Source organism: Perca fluviatilis, chromosome 12, assembly GCF_010015445.1.
Source record: "Perca fluviatilis chromosome 12, GENO_Pfluv_1.0, whole genome shotgun sequence".
Classification (NCBI taxonomy): Eukaryota; Metazoa; Chordata; class Actinopteri; order Perciformes; family Percidae; genus Perca; species Perca fluviatilis.
In genome coordinates, this window is record NC_053123.1 from 5,131,838 (window position 1) to 5,151,066 (window position 19,229).

General features: G+C 41.6%; 1 protein-coding gene across 1 annotated transcript; it reads right to left on the minus strand.

The window, feature by feature from the left end:
- Positions 1–8,158: 8,158 nt before the first annotated feature.
- LOC120570600 (histidine-rich glycoprotein-like) lies at positions 8,159–14,265 on the minus strand. The gene is made up of 4 exons (XM_039819013.1): positions 14,225–14,265; positions 13,815–13,861; positions 12,708–13,201; positions 8,159–8,523 (listed from the first exon to the last, which is right to left on the minus strand). The coding sequence occupies exons 2-4, from the start codon at positions 13,831–13,833 to the stop codon at positions 8,488–8,490; spliced, it is 549 nt and encodes a 182-aa protein (XP_039674947.1). The 5' UTR covers positions 13,834–13,861; positions 14,225–14,265; the 3' UTR covers positions 8,159–8,487.
- Between the last annotated feature and the right edge of the window lie 4,964 nt (positions 14,266–19,229).

The following is a 19,229-nucleotide window of genomic DNA, read 5'->3' on the forward strand; positions in this document are numbered from 1 at the left end:
ACCTGACTATACTAAATTAGATAAAAGCTTCTACACAAGATGCCTATCTGACAGTGCTATAGCTAAATTTATGGAAGATATTCCAACAGCATAACTCTTTGTCATGCTTAAATATAACAGAGGACCTTTATGTTAACCTTAGTCCCTCCAAAAATTGATACATTTGTAGATGGTGCTAGAACCTGCCTACGGACGACTTTAGACTCTGTTGCTCCCCTCAAAAAGAAGATGATGAAGAAAAGGAAACTAGCACCTTGGTATAACTCCCAAACTCGCAAATTAAAACAAATCTCGCGAAACCTTGAAAGTAAATGGCGTTCCACCAAATTGGAAGAATCTCGTTTGGACTGGCAAGACAGTCTCAAAACCTATAGGAAGGCCCTCAGAAATGCCAGATCAGACTATTACTCATCATTAATAGAAGAAAATAAGAACAACCCAAGGTTTCTTTTCAGCACTGTAGCCAGGCTGACAGACAGTCACAGATCTAGTGAGCCATTTATTCCTAAAGCTCTAAGTGGTGATGACTTCATGAGCTTCTTTAATGATAAAACTATAACAATTAGAGATAAAATCCATCACCTTTTGCCCTCAACTTCTAACGGTTCACCTTTAAACGGAGGACTGCTAGAAAGAACAACTAGACCTGACATATACTTAGACTGCTTTTATCCTATAGACCTTCAACAGCTAATGTTAAAGATATCCTCAGCTAAGCCATATACCTGTCCCAATCGTGTTTAACACTTCATTACTAGATATGATCAATATGTCTTTATTAACAGGTTATGTACCGCAGTCATTTAAAGTAGCTGTGATAAAACCTCTTCTGAAAAAACCCACCCTCGATCCCGAGGTCTTAGCAAACTATAGACCTATATCTAACTTTCCCTTTCTCTCCAAGATCATTGAGAAGGTAGTTGCTAATCAGTTATGTCATTTTCTACATAACAATAGTTTATTTGAGGACTTTCAATCGGGATTTAGAAAGCATCATAGCACAGAGACGGCACTGGTGAAAATTACTAACAACCTTCTTTAAGTTTAAGTCCTATTTCTCTGATCGATCTCAATTTGTTAATGTTAATGATAAATCCTCCAAGTACGCTAAAGTTAACTATGGCGTTCCACAAGGCTCAGTGCTTGGACCAATTCTATTCTCCTTATATATGCTACCTCTTGGTAATATTATTAGGAAACACTCAATTAACTTTCACTGTTATGCTTTCACTTTCATATGTAAAGCACCTTGAATTGCCCTGTTGCTGAAATGTGCTATATAAATAAAGCTGCCTTGCCTTGCCTTATGCGGATGACACCCAATTATACTTGTCAATCAAACCTGACGAAACCAGTCAGTTAGCTAAACTTCAAGCGTGCATTAAAGATATAAAATCCTGGATGACCTACAATTTTCTGATGGTAAACTCTAACAAAACTGAAGTTATTGTGCTGGGCCCTTAACACCTCCGAACCTCATTATCTAAAGATATAGCTACTCTGAATGGTATTGCCCTGGCCTCCAGCACTACTGTCAGAAATCTAGGTGTTATTTTTGATCAGGATATATCCTTTAACACCCATCTAAAACAAACCTCAAGAACAGCCTTTTTTCATCTTCGTAACATTGCCAAAATTAGGAATATCCTGTCTCAAAACGATGCTGAAAAACTAGTCCATGCATTTGTTACTTCCAGGCTGGACTATTCTAATTCCCTACAGTCAGGTTGCTCAAATAAGTCCCTTAAGACTCTCCAGCTGATCCAGAATGCTGCAGCGCGTGTTCTGACAAGAACTAAGAGAAGAGATCATATTTCTCCTGTATTAGCTTCTCTGCATTGGCTTCCTGTAAAATCCAGGATTGAATTTAAAATCCTTCTCCTGACCTACAAAGCTCTAAATGGTCAAGCACCATTAGTACCTTATTGTCCCACTAGAGCACTGCGCTCCGAGAATGCAGAGTTACTTCTGGTACCTAGAGTCTCTAAAAGTAGAATGGGAGCCAGAGCCTTCAGCTACCAGGCCCCTCTCCTCTGGAACCAGCTCCCAATCTGGGTTAGGGGGGCAGAAACTGTCACCGCATTTAAGAATGAACTTAAAACTCTCCTCTTTGATAAAGCTTATAGTTAGGGAGTGAGGAGTTGCAGCGTCCACCTAACCAGGCCCACCTGCTTCTCTTCATAGTCATCAGATTAATAATGTAACAAAAGTAGAGGGAGGCAGACAAGTACAGCCCGATCCAGCAGGTGAGAGTTCTAAGCCCGACCAGGCTCCTCTCCTTATGACCTGTCTCTCTTAGTTACGCTGTTATAGTTCTTGACTGCCGGGGGACTTCCTTCCTTTGACACACTGAGCTGCTCTCTCCTCTCCCTCTCCATTTGTGTGCATCCCGTCCCAGAAATGCTTGTTACTAACCTAGCACTGGGGAGTTTACTCCCCGGAGTCCTTATGTTTTTTTCCACCAAGCATATTTCCTTGGAGTATGTTGGCACCAAGATCTTGGTTGCAGCTGTCGCCATGGTCCTGCTGCACTCCCTGCTAAGCTCAGCGGTGCCCTGCAATGTCATGCTGCGTCCTGCTGAACCCTGCTGCTTCCTGCTACGTTGATCCATGCTCTGCTGTGCCACGCTACATCCTGTAATGCCCTGCAGCGCCCTGATATGACATGAACTACTAGTCACTGTTCCATTATTAATGTGACTATTATTGCTACTGTTCATCACATCCCCAACCGGCACCATCAGACACCGCCTACCAAGAGCCTGGGTCTGTCCGAGGTTTCTTCCTAATAGGGAGTTTTTCCTCGCCACTGCTCTTGGGGGAATTATTAGAATTGTTGGGGCTTTGTAAATTATAGAGTGTGGTCTAGACCTACTCTATCTGTAAAGTGTCTCGAGATAACTCTTGTTATGATTTGATACTATAAATAAAATTTAATTTAATTTAATTATTACATAGAGTTTTGTGTGAGGTATCATTGAACTCAGCAGGGAGTTCCCTTTTCATTGGTGACTTGTGTGAGTGCACGTGCAAATGCACGGTCGCAAGGAGCAGAGTCCGCCAGTAACCCTGTTTTCTTGTTGTTGTTTTTTTTCTTACTTTTTCATTTGTATGTGCCTCTTTAATATGCATAAAATAAAAAAATAAAAAATAAATAGGGGGCGTCTATTAGCTCACTTGGTAGACCGTGCGCCCATGTACCAGCAAAGCCAAACACTGGCGCCTTTCCCGGTAAGGCCCTTTTTGCGTTTTTACCCCCCCCCCCTTTTTTTTCCTCTTTTTTTTCTTTTTTTTTCTTTTTTTAAATTATTATTTAAAGGGATACTTCACCGATTTAGCATTCAGCTTTGTATCAGTAGAAACCCGATAGTATTTCTGAGTGCCTCCCTCCCTCATGTCCCCCTGAGACGAGAGATTTCTGCATTTGGGGCCTGGAAAAATCTTCCGATGACGTAAAATGACGATTTTTGCGTCATTGGAAGATTTTGGGCCAGAGGCAAAGGACTACAGCCAGTAGTAGGATCTACTTCCGTATGTTTTCAACACGCCCACAGGGGTTGGACTGCCGAGTCTGGCCGAGGTATTCCGAATGAAACGACTGTCAGCCATCTTGAATCTTCGCTAAACAGGCTTTTCGGTTTTCAGCAGAAAACATTTACAACAATTATCTGCATTCAAACTACCGGACGTATGTACCACCGGGATACATCGGTACAGATCGGAGAATATGGAGGAAACGTTATTACAGACGCAATACCCGGCACACTACGTGAGCTTCGCCTGCACGGAGACCAGCGGTATGTCGCTCAATGCCGCTAGCCGGCTAGGGGACATCCTCATCGGCTAGGTGGAAAGCTAACGCTAGCTGTCCACCTGTCCCAGCCATCCTGCTTGCAAGTGTCTGCTCATTAAACAACAAGCTGGACTACATCCTCCTTCAACGAAAATCCCAACGTGAGTTCAGTGACTGCTGTGTTTTTGTTGTTGTGGAAACATGCCTGAACAACAGTGTCCGGAACCGGGACTATCCAGCTACCAGGCTGCTCTCGCCGCCCGTGGAGGTGGGCTGTGTTAAACAGACTGGTGTAGAAATAAAATCCAACTAGCTACTGCTAACTGCTGGTGGAGCTTGTGACTGTTAAATGCCGACCATTCGACATTCCACGCTAATTCACGGCTGTGTTTATACTCTGTGTTTAGCTGCACCAATGCTAGTATGCGTTAGCACTTAAACCGGATCCTGCTTGCAAGTGTCCGCTCATTTAGACCACAAACTGGACTACATCCAACTTCAACGACACTCCCAACGTGAGTTCAGAGACTGCCGTGTTTTGTTGTTGTTGTGGGAAACCTGCCTGAATAGTGTACCGGACTGTCCAGCTACCAGGCCTGCTAGCCCTCCGAGCTAGAGATGCTCTGTCGCCAGGTAAAAGAGGTGGGCTGTGTTAACACAGAGTTGGGCGGAAATGTGGTGATTTGTATCCATTTAACTGCTAACTGCTGGTGGATTTTGTGACTGTTAAATGCCGACCATTCTACATTACACACTAATTCACGGCTGTGTTTATGCTCGGTGTTTACAGCCCGCACGCGCTAATGCTAGTATGCGTTAGCTGAACTTTACGGGGCCTATAAAGTGTGTGTACTAAATGTAGCCTGTTTGCGTATGTTGTTTTTATATAATGTCGTTTTATATATTGTTAAATGTGTAACACCACTTGAGTCACGATGAAACGTTTCGTGTATATAGTTGAAATGACAATAAAACACGCTTGAGTTGAGTTGAATGCCTCTGTCGGTCTGTCAAGCGGTAGGCGTGGCTTGGGAGTGGACTCAAAGCAACGAAGCAGGTGCATTCTGGGATTTGGTGTTTTTCATCCATATACAGTAAGACCAAAACACATTTTCTGGCTTTTCTCGGCCTAGAAGGCACCAATTTCAATTTTCTTTTCACATTTCTACTACATAAGTGACCCAATTTAAAGATATATTCAGCTTTCCAGCGGTGAAATATTCCTTTAAAGGCCAAAATGCCCAAACAATAATCTTTAAAAAAATCTGCGTCAGAGATTAAATGGTGTCGTTACAAGACTAAAAATAGCATGAATGAAAGATTCCCAGTAAATACACAGGTGATTCAAATTGGGTTGATGTGAATGTAGTGGTGAGCGACATGGTGTATTACCATTAGAAAAAAACACTGCAGAACAAAGGTCTTAATTCAACACTCCCTGGGTATTATAAATATAATAATAATAATAATAATAATAATAATAACTAGAACTGCAAGCAGTTATGACGGGCCCAAGCCTCCGAGCAAGCCTCATGACATTCGCCCGATGACATTCGCCTCTCGATGCCATTCGCCTCCGATGCCAGTCGTCTGCAATGCCCCGGGAGCGCAGGCCACGCCTGGACCGCCGGCTACGCGTAACGCGGGACCCAAAGCATTACGTAGGGGCGGCAAACGGTGAATATCGAGAGGTTTGATGCACAAGGTCTGCACGAGTGGTTAACAGTTCATCTCCACGCATATACAGACTGCTTTTAACAATTCTCTACTATAAACAAACTTCTTAACCCCCCTGACCACAGGGGACAGCAGAGAGAAATGAGAGAGTGACTGAGAGGGTGGAGGTACCGGCAGGTGTGGTGGTTGAAAGAGCAGGGGAGGTGGTCAGGTTGTTGTAAATGGTGTCATAGGCGCCGATTGATGTTTTCCTCCGTGGGTGCTCACAGGCGCACGTGGTTAAAAAAAAAAAAAGTAGTCAAAAGTTGTTTGCATTTCAAAACCTTAGGAAATGGACAGCCGCCGACACGAACACACGCGCCTATTAACTCGATAATAAAGCCGTAAAGTAGGCTTTCAACTCAGGACAGCACCACTTCTCACAAATACAGATAGGATTGGAGATGAGAAGTTTAACTGACACGTAACCGCGATCACCTTCGTGGGAAATTAAGAATCAATGCCACCAACATACCCAATCACACTATGACAGACTCTCCACTTAGCACCAACTGCAATGTTTATTTGCACAGTATCAGCGCATATGAATGGTGTTGATTTTGGATTGAAAAAGTGGGAGAAAAGAGTTACATTTTGTCCACTGTGAAGGTTGTAGAAACTTTGTCAGGTGGCTTAAGAAGTTTGTTTATTGTAGAACACCAGGGGAGCACGCAAATGCGAAAACCAAAACGTAATGGTAGGAGGTAAACATCAGTAAATATTGAGAAGTGTGAGCTGCAAGGTCTTTGATACATTCCCATTGCAAATATTCTATTAACATTGATTAACAGGGCAAAACACTTTTATGTCTATTATAGCGCCCCCTAATGGCCGATCTTGGTCGAATGCCAAACGAGCACCACAAATTCCGTGTTGATTGCTTCTACTGTTGCAGAGATATTGCAATTGGAAATTTCCCATTGAAATGTATAGAGAAAATTGGCGGGAAAACAAATAAACGTTGCTTATAGCGCCCCCTAAAGGCCGATCTTCGCCACATTTGGTACAGTGCCTCAGAGCAGCATGCCAAATGAGATTCACAAGTTTTGTGTTGATTGCATTTACTGTGGCAGAGAAATTGCAATAGCAAATTTCCCATTGAAATGTATTGAGTTTTTGGGCGAAACAAATCAACTTTGCTTATAGCGCCCCCTAAAGGCCAATCTTCGCCAAATTTGGTACAGAGTATCGTAGTGAAATTTTGAATAAGGACCTCAAGTTATTTGGTGATAACTTCAAATTTAACCGAGATATGATATGATACGTGTGTGGTAGCTAGCTAGGACAATTTGTTTGGTTGTCAAATTGGCATACTTTAACGTAGCAAAATGATTTCCATAACTTTTTGTCAGGTCCATCTGGAGATGTTAACTACCAGGTTTCATGCAGATCGGTCGCACGGCCTAGGACGAGTTCGAAAAAGTTGGTTTTGCACGTTGCGCGATACTGCGAAAAAACGTTTGCGCGGAAATGGGCGGGGCCTATATCAGGCAATTCAGGATGATGCACGGAACACGTGGATGTAAGAATTTCTAATGTGTGATGTGTATTGTGGGTGTTAATGACAAAAAACCATTATAGCGCCACCTAGTGGTCCACATGTTTAATTTTTGGTATGTTTGATCCACGGCCCATTGTCCATCTACCCTGTAAATTTAAAGTTGTTCACATTAGTGTAAGTGGTGAATCTAGAGTTTGGTCACATTGGGTCCCATAGGCCACGCCCACTTTGACCCCTCGGTACTCCATTCTAGGGTTGGCCTCAGACTTGGCCACAGATGGTACCCATCAAATTTCGTATAAATCGGATGAGCCGTTCATGAGATATAAACTTTTTGTACTTGTAGCACACCCTGGTGACCAATTTTGGTAAAACGCATGGGGTACCTCCAGAGGGGCATGGCAAAGAATAACCTAAAGTTTGGGGTTGATAGCATTTAGTTTGGCTGAGATATGCCAAAGTTGGTGTTTTCATAGTTAGCTACACAAATTTGTTTGTGCGTTATATGCGCAATTTTTATCGTATAAAAATTCTTTCCATAACTTTTAGTCAGGTCAGTCTGGAGATGTTACGGTCCAAGTTTCGTGCAGATCAGTCGCACGGTCTAGGAGGAGTTCGAAAAAGTAGGTTTTTGATAAATCACGATTTTTCACGCATAAAACTATAGGCGGAAATGGGCGTGGCCTATATCACGTGATTCAGTTGGATCCAGGGAACGCGTGGATGTATGGTTTTTGAATGTCGGGTGTACGGTGTGGGAGTTATAGCACCAAACGCGTTTTTGTCTGCTATAGCGCCACCTAATGGTGGAAATGGGTCAGTGTTTGCGCCTGAGGTCCTTGCGGGGTTTTGGACCAGTCCTGAAAAGGGCAACCCCCCACCATGTACGGTTTATGCTGCAGTCGGAGTTTTACGCGGAGAAGAAGAAGAAGAAGAAGAAGAAGAAGAAGAAAAAAAATCCTTAGAAAAACAATAGGGTTCCACGCTCCGCTGGAGTGTGAACCGCGTTGCCTTGCAACACGCGGTTCCCTTGCCCCCTCGGGCTTGGACCCCTAATAATAATATTATTAATACACACTGATAGAAAACACATAGAGAGCAATGGAAACTATGAGGTCAAATGGAATAGGAAACAAAGAGGCAGGGCATTGCAGGGATGACATGATTTTATGAATAACAGAAACCTGTTTAATTACGATCACTGTCTAACACATCAAAAACATACCCCATGCCACACACTGACTACTGCCGAAGCTAATACATCACTACAATACATTACTTCTATTTTCAAATACATTGGTTAAACACTTCATAATATGTAACAGCTGAACCTGACTTTAACAGCTTTCCTAAAACCTTGTGGTGCGTTTTATAATCCCAACATTTGAAATCAAACAAACTGTTTATTATAATCTACTATAAGGTAGCAGGGTGAAGGATTCCTGGTGGCAACTTGTCTTGTTTCCTTCATCTTCATCTAGTCCGAGTCGCTGCTGCAGGAGCTGCTGGAGTACTACAGCAGGGACAGACATTGTCTTTTTAGTCATGATGACGTGTCAAACAGGTCATTATTTAAGTTAGGACTTCATAATTGAATGATATCATCAAAAACACTGTAAGAAATGAATAAAGTGATGAGTGAATAATCAATTCAGTTTCATTAGTGTGTCTGAATGATGAATATTTTTCTGGATCTAGGAATTTATAAAATAAATATATTCTTTAAAGGGCCCTTATTGTAAAAAGTGATACTTTTATGTATTGTTTAACACAAAGCAGGTTGAGTTGCTATGAAAAAAACTGTGAAAGTATCAAAATGCTCAATCCACAGAGAAATGTGCCACTAGGATCCTAAATGAAGACACTGCCTAAGAAAAATGAAAAGAAAAATGCCTTTTCATTTTCTATTTTAGAATAACTTTGTTTACTGCTCTCCTATTGGTGTTTTGGTTTGGGCCACCAAACCTTAAAGGGGTGATAGAATGCAAAACTTTTACCTTGTCATAGTTGAATAATGACAGTTTAGTGGGTAACTAGGACATACATAGAACCTCAAAATCCCATTGACACATCTTTCCTTTGCAAATCTCACAATTTGAAACTGCCTCTGAAAACGCAAATCTCAACGAGCCGCCTAGTTGACATCAATTCGGCGGCTCCTCCTCATTTGGCTCGAGTCTCTCTCTTTGTCACGCCCCAACATTTGCATAGGCTACACAAATGACCTGAGATCAGGTAGTCTTCTGACTCTAGGTCGTGCAGATCTGAGAAATTGTATACATTGTTCATCTGCTATTTTACCATTAAATTCACTTCTGAGACTTTTTGATGCGAGAAATCAACTATGTAGAGGTCAAATATGGGACGTTTTACGAAAATTGATGTCTAATTGCAAATTTTGTCCAACTGTGTATCGGAGTTCAGCGGTCGGTGCTGCCTGTGTAGCTGCCTCGCCGCCTGGCCTGCCTTCCTTCACAGACCCAGCCTGCTGTGAGCTCGATTGAGCTCTGTCACGGCTGGCAGCCCACGGCACTCCATACCCGCGCAAAGTCACCGTTTTTTGGGTTAATGGTTCCTGCTAAATGGCCGGTGTGTGTGAGTGAGAGCGCGGTCAGCGAGCTTGTTACGCCAGCAATCTCTTACCACAGGTTCCAGTTAATCTTATAATGTGTGTAATTTAGGGTGACCAGATTTCCGGGAGATGAAATCGGGACACTTTGCGCGTGACTGTAGTGCTTGTGCACGCACACACGGTTTTTAACGTGAACATGTGCCAGCCCAGGTCAGACATTGACGCAGACATTAACTTCATTATTTTGATCGTAGGCTCCTCATCTAATAATAAGTGTTTTTTTCCGGTAAAATTAACAAAATTGCAGCAACAGCCTTTTTCAGTTCAGTGTGAGATTTATGTTGAGATTTTTCTAAAAAAGATTTTTTTAAGTGTTATTTATTCCAATAACACCAAAAGAATTAAAATGATTTATTGAAAATTTTGAGCATTAAACACTTAATTTCCTGCATTCTGGTGAATAATCTATAGGCTACCTGCACCATAGTCTGCTGTGCATTACGTGATTGCTCTGATACGGTAGATCTCAGACCTTCTGACAGACACAGAGCCCCGCTTGGGTGTCTGAATGAGACAAATAGTTTAGCTAGAGAAGTGGCTGTACGCTGCTCTACATCGGAGGTGGAAACCCGAAACTACTTCTGCAGAAATACAAGGAGCACAAATGCAACACATCTGCCGCAGCATGTCCACAGCTGAGCGCATCCATTAACCTGAAGCTGCTCTGCATTTTACAGAGAGAGTGGACACTAAGCGACGCACAGGTCTGCTTCAGAGCTCCATGTGTTTGAGTCTGAACCGTAGACTGGAAACATCACGTTACAGAAACTTCAAACTAAATCATTAGTACTGCGCTCTTAAACTTTGTGTCGATGGCATCAATGTATTAGACTGATTTGGCTATGATTCCTCCGAAAACTTCACCCAGCTTTCACAGCTTTACTCACGTAGAGACAGTTGCTAGGTGATAGCAACAAATACAGCATGGTCGGATCCTGCACGTAGCTGCCCGTTCTATTCGCCTCGGAAAAATAAACTGGACAAAGTTACATTCGGGGCTACACTCAAAACATTCAAAAAGCAAAATCGGCTCACGCCACTCCTGGTGTAAACTGGGACATTTTAGCGTCCCGACAGGCTTTTGTCGGGACTCGGGACAAGCAATTCCAAATCAGGACTGTCCCGGTCAAACCGGGACGTCTTGTCACCCTAGTGTAATTATAATGTGTTGAGTTATTTAAACAAACGATCGGGGAAATAAACGCCTCTTGTCCGCGAGTCTCATTGATAGAGCCCGTGGCTGGATGGAGCTAGCTCTATCAATGAGAGCTAGCTAGCCTCCTCTTAGAATTCCTCTGAAATTCACAAAAAATCATAAAATTGAAATCAGACACCACTGTTAGCTTTATAAGACCTTGGGGTAGAGGTTATATAAGTGGCGTGACGAAATTCAAACTGTAAATATACTCTAATTACGCCGAAAATGAAGCTAACTAGCCACAATCTGTACACATAGGATTGAAGAGACAGTCGGAGCTAACAAAACCCATAGTGTTCACACGTGACTTTCACTGGGTATGGAGGTTGCCACTTTCTCGTCAGACTGTGTGGAGCTCCTAGCTAAAGTCCGACACGTCTTACCAAATTTGCAATTAGCCATACATTTTCGTAAAACGGCCCATATTTGAGCTTTATATAGTTTATTTCTTGCTTTAAAAAGTCTCAGAAGTGAATTTAATAACGAAATAGCCCGACAAACAATGTATAACTTTGCAGTGTCTGAAATATGAGACCTGCTGTCGAGTCTCCAATGTGTTTCTATGTGGTTCGCTCAAACCAATCAGCGCGCAGCTCATCTAACTATTCATGAGTATACCATATTTGGAAGAAAAACTTTTGTTCCATATAGATCCATATTCACAGGGTAGTTAAGGGCCTAATAAAATAGCATTCAGGCAATTTTCAGCCCAACCAATGTTACATACCCTATTAGGAGACCTTAAAGTGTAAATTGCAGGTTAAATTTTTCATGAAGTTAAGCAATGTAAACATAAAGATTAGAGCCGCCCACCATTGTTTTGTATGGCTTTTTATAACAAAATGCTGAATATAATATGAAAAGTTGGTATTTTTTACAGTGGTTTTAAGCACTCACCCTCCCTTCCACGAGGCAGGGTGTGACATCATAAGAGGGACTTTAAACAAACAATCCATCAACGGCGAAATAAAAGCCTCTTATTAACGAGAGCGGTCTGAGAGACCTCCGGTTTACAGCGGTGTGTCCGAGCGAGACTATCCGAGCGACGAGCCAGCGGCCGGGGCAGGCGCTGCTGGTTGTCGCGTTACTTTATGGAGCTTCTCAACTCTGAAAACTTTGAAGCAAATTGTCAATTCAGCAACCGTTTTAGGAAGACTGCCTATATTTGAAATCTAAACAGTTAATTTCTCCCCTAAAACGTTCTCAGAAGTGAATTTAATGATGAATAAGATGGCGAAAATGGATAAAATTGTCCCGTTGTTGGCCTGTCTATGTACCTGCTATGGGTTGCTACTCCATCTTATGACATCATCACGCAGTTACTGTAAAAAACATGCTACCTTTGAAGAAACCCCAATAAATGTTATTTTAACGCATTTTAAGACAGAAATGTTTAAATATATACATATTGAGCACTTTATTTACATATTAATTGGTTGTGGTGGTTAACCTGAACTTTACACTTTAAGGAACACTGTAAAATACCCTATATAATCATTCTATCACCCCTTTAAACTAGAACCAGAAGTTGGTTTGTAGAGCTGAAGAGAGGTGTAAAGTGACACCTTTTACATTGCATATAGTCATTTGATCCATTGTTATTATTATAACAAATATTGATTGTTACCACATTATGGTGGTCTTTCATGATGTTTAACCAAGTGATGCCTAAAATTTAGCAAACCTTAACCATGAAGGTAACATCAGGAAATGTTCCAATGATAAAAGTATATATATATATATATATATATATATATAGAGAGAGAGAGAGAGAGAGAGAGAGAGAGAGAGAGAGAGAGAGAGAGAGAGAGAGAGAAAGACAGACTCCATAATTTGCACTTTGATCAGTAAATTAACTGGATCTTACCCCATGACACGTGTTTCCTTTCTTGTGGCAACGGCCGTGCATGTGACCATGCTTGTGTTTGTGGCGATGACCATGCCTGACCTGTTCAAGCAGGTTTCCAAGCAGTCCACCTCCAATTCCATGTCCATGATGATGGCCATGATGATGACCATGATGATGTCCATGATGATGTCCATGATGATGTCCATGATGTCCACGATGATAACCATGATGATGTCCATGATGTCCATGCCCATGAACATGCATGTGCCCATGTCCCTGCCCAGGACCATGGCCAGGTCCATACCCTCCATAAGGTGGGGCTACAGGATGGTACCCAGGTGCACCCCAATGCTGAGGGGCTGGACCACGTGGCTGATAGGGTGGACCAAACGGCTGAGTGGGTGCTCCCCAAGGCTGAGGAGGGCAGGGCTGGTTTGGGACAGTGCCTGGTGGATATTGAGGATTGTATCCTCCTGGCATTTGCTGAGGATAACCTGAGGGAAACCAGTTTCCTAGTCAAAGACAAGGCGTGGGACTCATCATATACTCATTCAGTTTCTATACACTTGATGTCAATTTCTGATCCTTAAAATTCAATAAAGAAAGTTAAACATAAGGGTGGGGATGGGGTGTCAGTAAAAGTGTAACAGGAATATTTGAAAAATACTTTGTAATTTATATGCACATACTTTAAGGCCTAGTTCAAACATTAGGAAATCCCCTGATTTACCAGAAGAAGACATGTGAGACAGGTGGAGGAGTTCAAACCAACTTGTTTATCAGCATCTACTGGCTAAAACAGTTTTAACTTGTCTTGTGATCCTGTTGTCAACCACACCTGTGACCGAATAGAGACACTATGTGCTTTTGCAGTCATCTGTCCCTGCATCTCAACTAAACAAATAAATTCACACACAAGCCCATGATATTTGATGACATAATTATACAATGAGAACATTCACGTACAGAATAAAAACCTTTCAAAACATCATATACTCATGCAGTTTCTATACACTTGATGTCAATTTCTGATCCTTATAATTCAATAAAGAAAGTTAAACATAAGGGTGGAGATGGGGTGTCAGTAAAAGTGTAAAAGACGTTAACACCAAGTGAGTTATTTACCTATGTTATTCCAGTTCATCTCAAAAATCCAGATCCAAACCCTGAAACTGAGAGAAACCACTTAAATGCACACAAATCCCCTCTTAACAGAGGAAAATAAATGACTTTTTATGAAAATGCAGATTTTAGCGGTTATAAAACCTAAAATACTATATTGTCTAGAAACAAAGCAAATGCTGTCCACTTAACTGTGGAAATGACAGTGTGCTTTGTAAAATGTTGCAAACAGGCAGAGCAGGTCAGAAATACCATAAAGCCAAGTCACACATGACTGTATAAAGACAAAGCTACCCATGGGTATGACTTACTGATATAGACATGATCACAAAATAATGCAATACAGTTAACAAAGGAAATACATGTACGCAAACACACACGTTGTATGCTTAGAAAGGTTCTAGTGAACTCACTGTGTGCTGGAGTGCAGATATACAGATACAGCAGTCAGCTGGTTCTGTCTTTATATACACGTAAAGCCACACCTCAACAGAAACTAAACAAGACATACAAGGGTGACCATACAAATTCTCACACACACACACACACACACACACACACACAACACACACACACACACACACACCAAAGGGCAAATATATAATAATATATATATCAATAATAAAATAACTAAATAAATAAATATATTGCAGTGTCTGTACTCTTATCAGAAACTATTTCTTTTCTCAGGGTACACTATGTGAGGGGCAATGTGTATAATCTGTACCATAAGTACATGTACTGTACATGTGGCTATGTTTACAAGAGGAATACTGCATGTTTGTTATAGCAATCACATGTTATTTGTAATACTCGTAGTGGTGTTGTGAGCATTTTGAGATATCTACAGGTAGGATCTGGTCGAATGCACACAAAACATTTCACATAACCTGTGTGTTTCTTTGGATTTCCTGTTTGTTTGGAACATTTTCCTCAGAACTCAGCAGTGTGATGTTATCAGGAGACAAAACTCCTCTGAAGAGTGATGACAGACAAGCCTGCACATACAAGTCATGTATGCACTCTGTTTGTTTTTTCACTTACACACCATGTTAGGTGTGTAAGGTCCATCATGTTCCAGGTCACAGAGTTCAACAGGGAACATACATGTATGCTCATATATAAAATAGTTTGAGGTCAAAACTTCCTTTCTGTTCAGTCTTAAGTCCTAAAGGACAAGTCTTAATAAACAAATTGCAAGTCTTTCAGGTGTCTGAATGCTGATTGTTGACTAATTTAAGTCAAGTCAATGTTATTGACATAAGACAAATTTGTCTCACGGGGCTTTACGATCTGTACAGCAAACGACACCCTCTGTCCTTAGACCCTTGAATCAGACAAGGAAAAAGTCCACAAGATAACCTTTGACAGGGAAAAAATGGAAGAAATCTCAGGAAGGGACAGAGGAGGGATCCAGGATGGACAGACATGCAACAGATGTGTGTACAGAATAACCAACACATTCTAATTACAGTACAGACAATCAAAATTACAAAAATGATAGATTTAATTTACATATATGACAAATAGAGGATGCAAAGAAACGTCCAGGTTTCACCAATCAGGTAGAACCTGAGCCACTCAACCTCCTCTCCACCATGGATCCTGGACAGAGGACCCAAACAGAAGCTAAACTAAAGCACATCGTTCACACAGATAGGAGCACTGGTGGAATGGTACTGTAACTAGTCAAATGGAACCAAAGGAAGTAAGTTCTTATCTGATGCCCAAGTCAAACATAAAGATAGTCAGTTGGGTTATACAGCATTCATTTACATGCAAATAAACCGGTCCAACGTGAACATACACCCCGTCTGCACAAGCTCTAATGTTAGCTCGTGTTTTGACGTGTCTGCACTCACTTACTCAAGTACTGTACTTAAGAACAAATGTTGAGGTACTTGTACTTTACTTGAGTATTTTCTTTTCATGCCACTTTCTACTTCTACTCTACTACATGTCAGAGAGAAATATTGTATTTTTTACTCCACTACATTAATCGGACAGCTTTAGTTACTAGTTACTTTACAAATAAAGATTTTTGCACAAAAAAAACACATGTAGTTTATAAAATACAAGTCCAGCTGAAATGATTCGACAATTAAACACTTAGTTGATTGACAGAACAGTTTGGATCGTTTCCAGTTTCTACAATGTGAGGATGTTTCTGCATTGAGTACTTTTACTTTCAATAGTTTGAGTACATTAACCTCTTTGGGGATTAGACTCCATTGTTAAAAATATTTTAAATGGGTAAAGAAGCCAGACATATTCCACCCGATGGAGCCTAGACACTGGTTATGGTGGAGAAGGAACCTGAAGTCCGAAAGGAGGAGCCGTCTTGCCAGATGGAGACTCAGGTTGCCGTGGTGGATGATGACCAGAGGTGGAAGGGGAGGAGGAGGGTTGCACGTTTGCCTGAAAAGACAGCTGATAACAAGGAGAGAAGAATTTAAAGCAGGATGTCATGCTGTGATTGGATCATGAATTTCGTGGCCAATTCTGGTTGGTTTACTGAAAAGTGAATGCCTCTTAAAGCGATGGTTCGGAGTAATTTCACCCTAGGGTCCTTTGCACCATGACCTCGAGCCAAACACCCCCCCACAAACTTTCCAATCCATCGTTTTATGAGTGCATAACCTATTTGTACTACTGTAGACGTTTGGTATCATTTTGGGCATTATTAGTGGGGTAACTTACGAGATACAAACGTGGGTCCATTAGCCCCTGCGCTAAGCTATTCAGCTGATAACGCTACTCTAGCTAACTCTCCCAATGTTAGACCCAGGTGAAAAAAGCTTCTGGGGGGGTGTTTGGCTCGAGGTCATGGTGCAAAGGACCCTAGGGTGAAATTACTCCGAACCATCACTTTAACAGCTGAATAGTTTTAGGAAGAGATAGTGGTGATTGAAGTTATTTTCTTCCTGAAAGAATTTGCGCTGAGCTTAATTTCTTTTGCATAACCAGTGCCTAATAGGTACATATTCAAGCTATGGGGCTTTACAAGGCCTTCTTCTTACTAATGTCTCTCTTCTGCTTTTGAAAGTGAAGTCAGATTTTTAGGGAGTCACATCTCAATTCATAAGTCAAGTCTTAAGGAGGAAAGTTTTCTGTAAATCAAGTCTCAAGTCCTTATTTTTGAGTTGAGTACACATCTGAAGTGCACAGTTTTTGACAGATCCACAGGAATATTTGTATATATCTTTAATTTGTAATTCAATCCTAACTCTTGTTGTGGGGAGAATTCACCATGTGGCCCTGGATTCGCTGCAGTCTGCAGATGGACCTCAGTCTGGAAGAAACAGTAGTGGTCACATAGTGGACACATAGCATCAAAACATTTGATTTCACAGCCTCAGAATAAATTAACGTATCGATGTACTGTATGTAAAATTCAAACATTAACATAGGGGAGTTGACCTCAGACTCCCTGTAAGTTCAACCATTTACTATCACAATATTATTACTTTATTTACATTCATACAGTAGCTAACATCCTAGTGACTTAGCTACTTCAACCTTTGCCAGCATGTCTGACATTTTATAAGCTAATGTCAGCAAACTATAACGTAACGTTAGTATACGTTTGCGAGAAATACCGTCACTTGCCACATACCTGTAAGCGGATGTGAAAATGGTTAAAGACATTATTATCTTTGACTTTGTTGATTAGTTTTTGGGCATTTTAGGCCTTTATTTGACAGGACAGCTGAAGACATGAAAAGTGAGAGAGATGGGTACTGACATGCAGCGAAGGGCCGCAGGTCGGAGCCAAACACGGGCCGCTGCGTTGAGGAGTATACCTCTATATATGGGCACCTGCTCTATCAACTGAGCTATCTGGGCACCCATTATCTTTGACTTTTGTCCTGTGGCTGCACTTTTAGGTAAAGCGTCTTTGCTCTTTCCTCTGAACTTTTTCTGCATTTACTTCCTGAAAGAGACACCGAGGTACCCCAGGGGCCTATATTACGAATCAAGCTCAACATGCCCTGGATTTCTTTCAGTTCCTCGGCTTCACTAACCCTAACAACCGCGGTCCCACATAACCTGTGTCACAACGGTGGTTAACAACTAGTTCAATCAACCCAGGGTTTCCCAATCCAGCGGCGCGCAGTCACATAAAAGAGGCGGTGTTTGCACAGCCCGACCAATCACAAACATCTACCAGACCCGCATATTTTACATAAGAAGAGCAAACTATAATACTACATAAATATGAAGAACACAGACATGGTTTACCAGCAAAACGCAATAAAGTCGCTGCTTCCTAAAACAGGAAGGAACGCTGACAAAACAAATAGCCGATGCTGTAGATGCGTAAATCACAACGCTTATCAATAGCACTTCCTCATCAGTCAGGACCAAGATCTGACCATAATTACACTTGTGCTTTCCATAAACTGTCGTTTCTTTAGCCTATTATTCCAGTTGCAACCCTGACAGTAGCGATCGTGGGAATAAATAAAAAATATAAAAACATAATTCAAACCGATGTGCGCATTGGTGACACACGGCTCAAGAAACCGACAAATAGCCAATACGTAATTCCCTCCACTGAAAATCTATATCTTTCATAAAAATACCCATCAGGGTTATGTTAACGTGGCTGTCGGTCTCTAAATGTTTTAACTTTTATGAGTGCACCTCTCTCCATGCACTGAGCTCCACCTGATCTTCTAAGAACGGTGACGCAGTTATCAATCGAGTATTGATTGGTCAGTAGGCGGTGCTTTTACACCGGTTGATCTCTAATCTCAAACTTAACCTGCTTCCGACCAGGTTAGGTGTTCAACATAAGTTACCACGGCGATTGAACCCGGTAACAAGTGATCCACCTTCGTGATACACAAAACCCTGGGTTGAACCTGAAGTTACCTCGTTAACGCCAAATCTTGCTTCGTAGTACAGGCCTCTGATTGGTCGTTGTGGTGACGTCACGGTGGGCGTATGCACCACCAAGGGAGATTAGTCCGCGCTGTGTTTCTGCCACACTGCCACCTACTGTGTTCTTAAAATATATTTTTTTCACAATTTTATATTTTCTTTGTCCACTCCTCTGGAAAAACAATCAGTTTACTTCGTTACTGTACTTAAGTAAATTTGTTCACGTATTTGTACTTTACTTAAGTAGAATCAATAGTGCATACTTTTGACTTTTACTTCATTATATTTTGTAGCAATTATCCATACTTTCTACTCCACTACATTTCTACAACGTTCCGTAACATTTTCTGACCAGTTTTTCCCCCTGCCAAAACATCTTCCTGATTGTCACACGTTTGTCTCATCAGTGAAGTTTGGTTGCCATAGATATGGGGCACCGCCGATTCTTCATCGGCTTCCAAGCCGGCTCCGGTGCTCCAGAGCCCGGGCGCAGCGCCGCTGACCCTCGGTAATACAGCCTCCGGTAAAAGT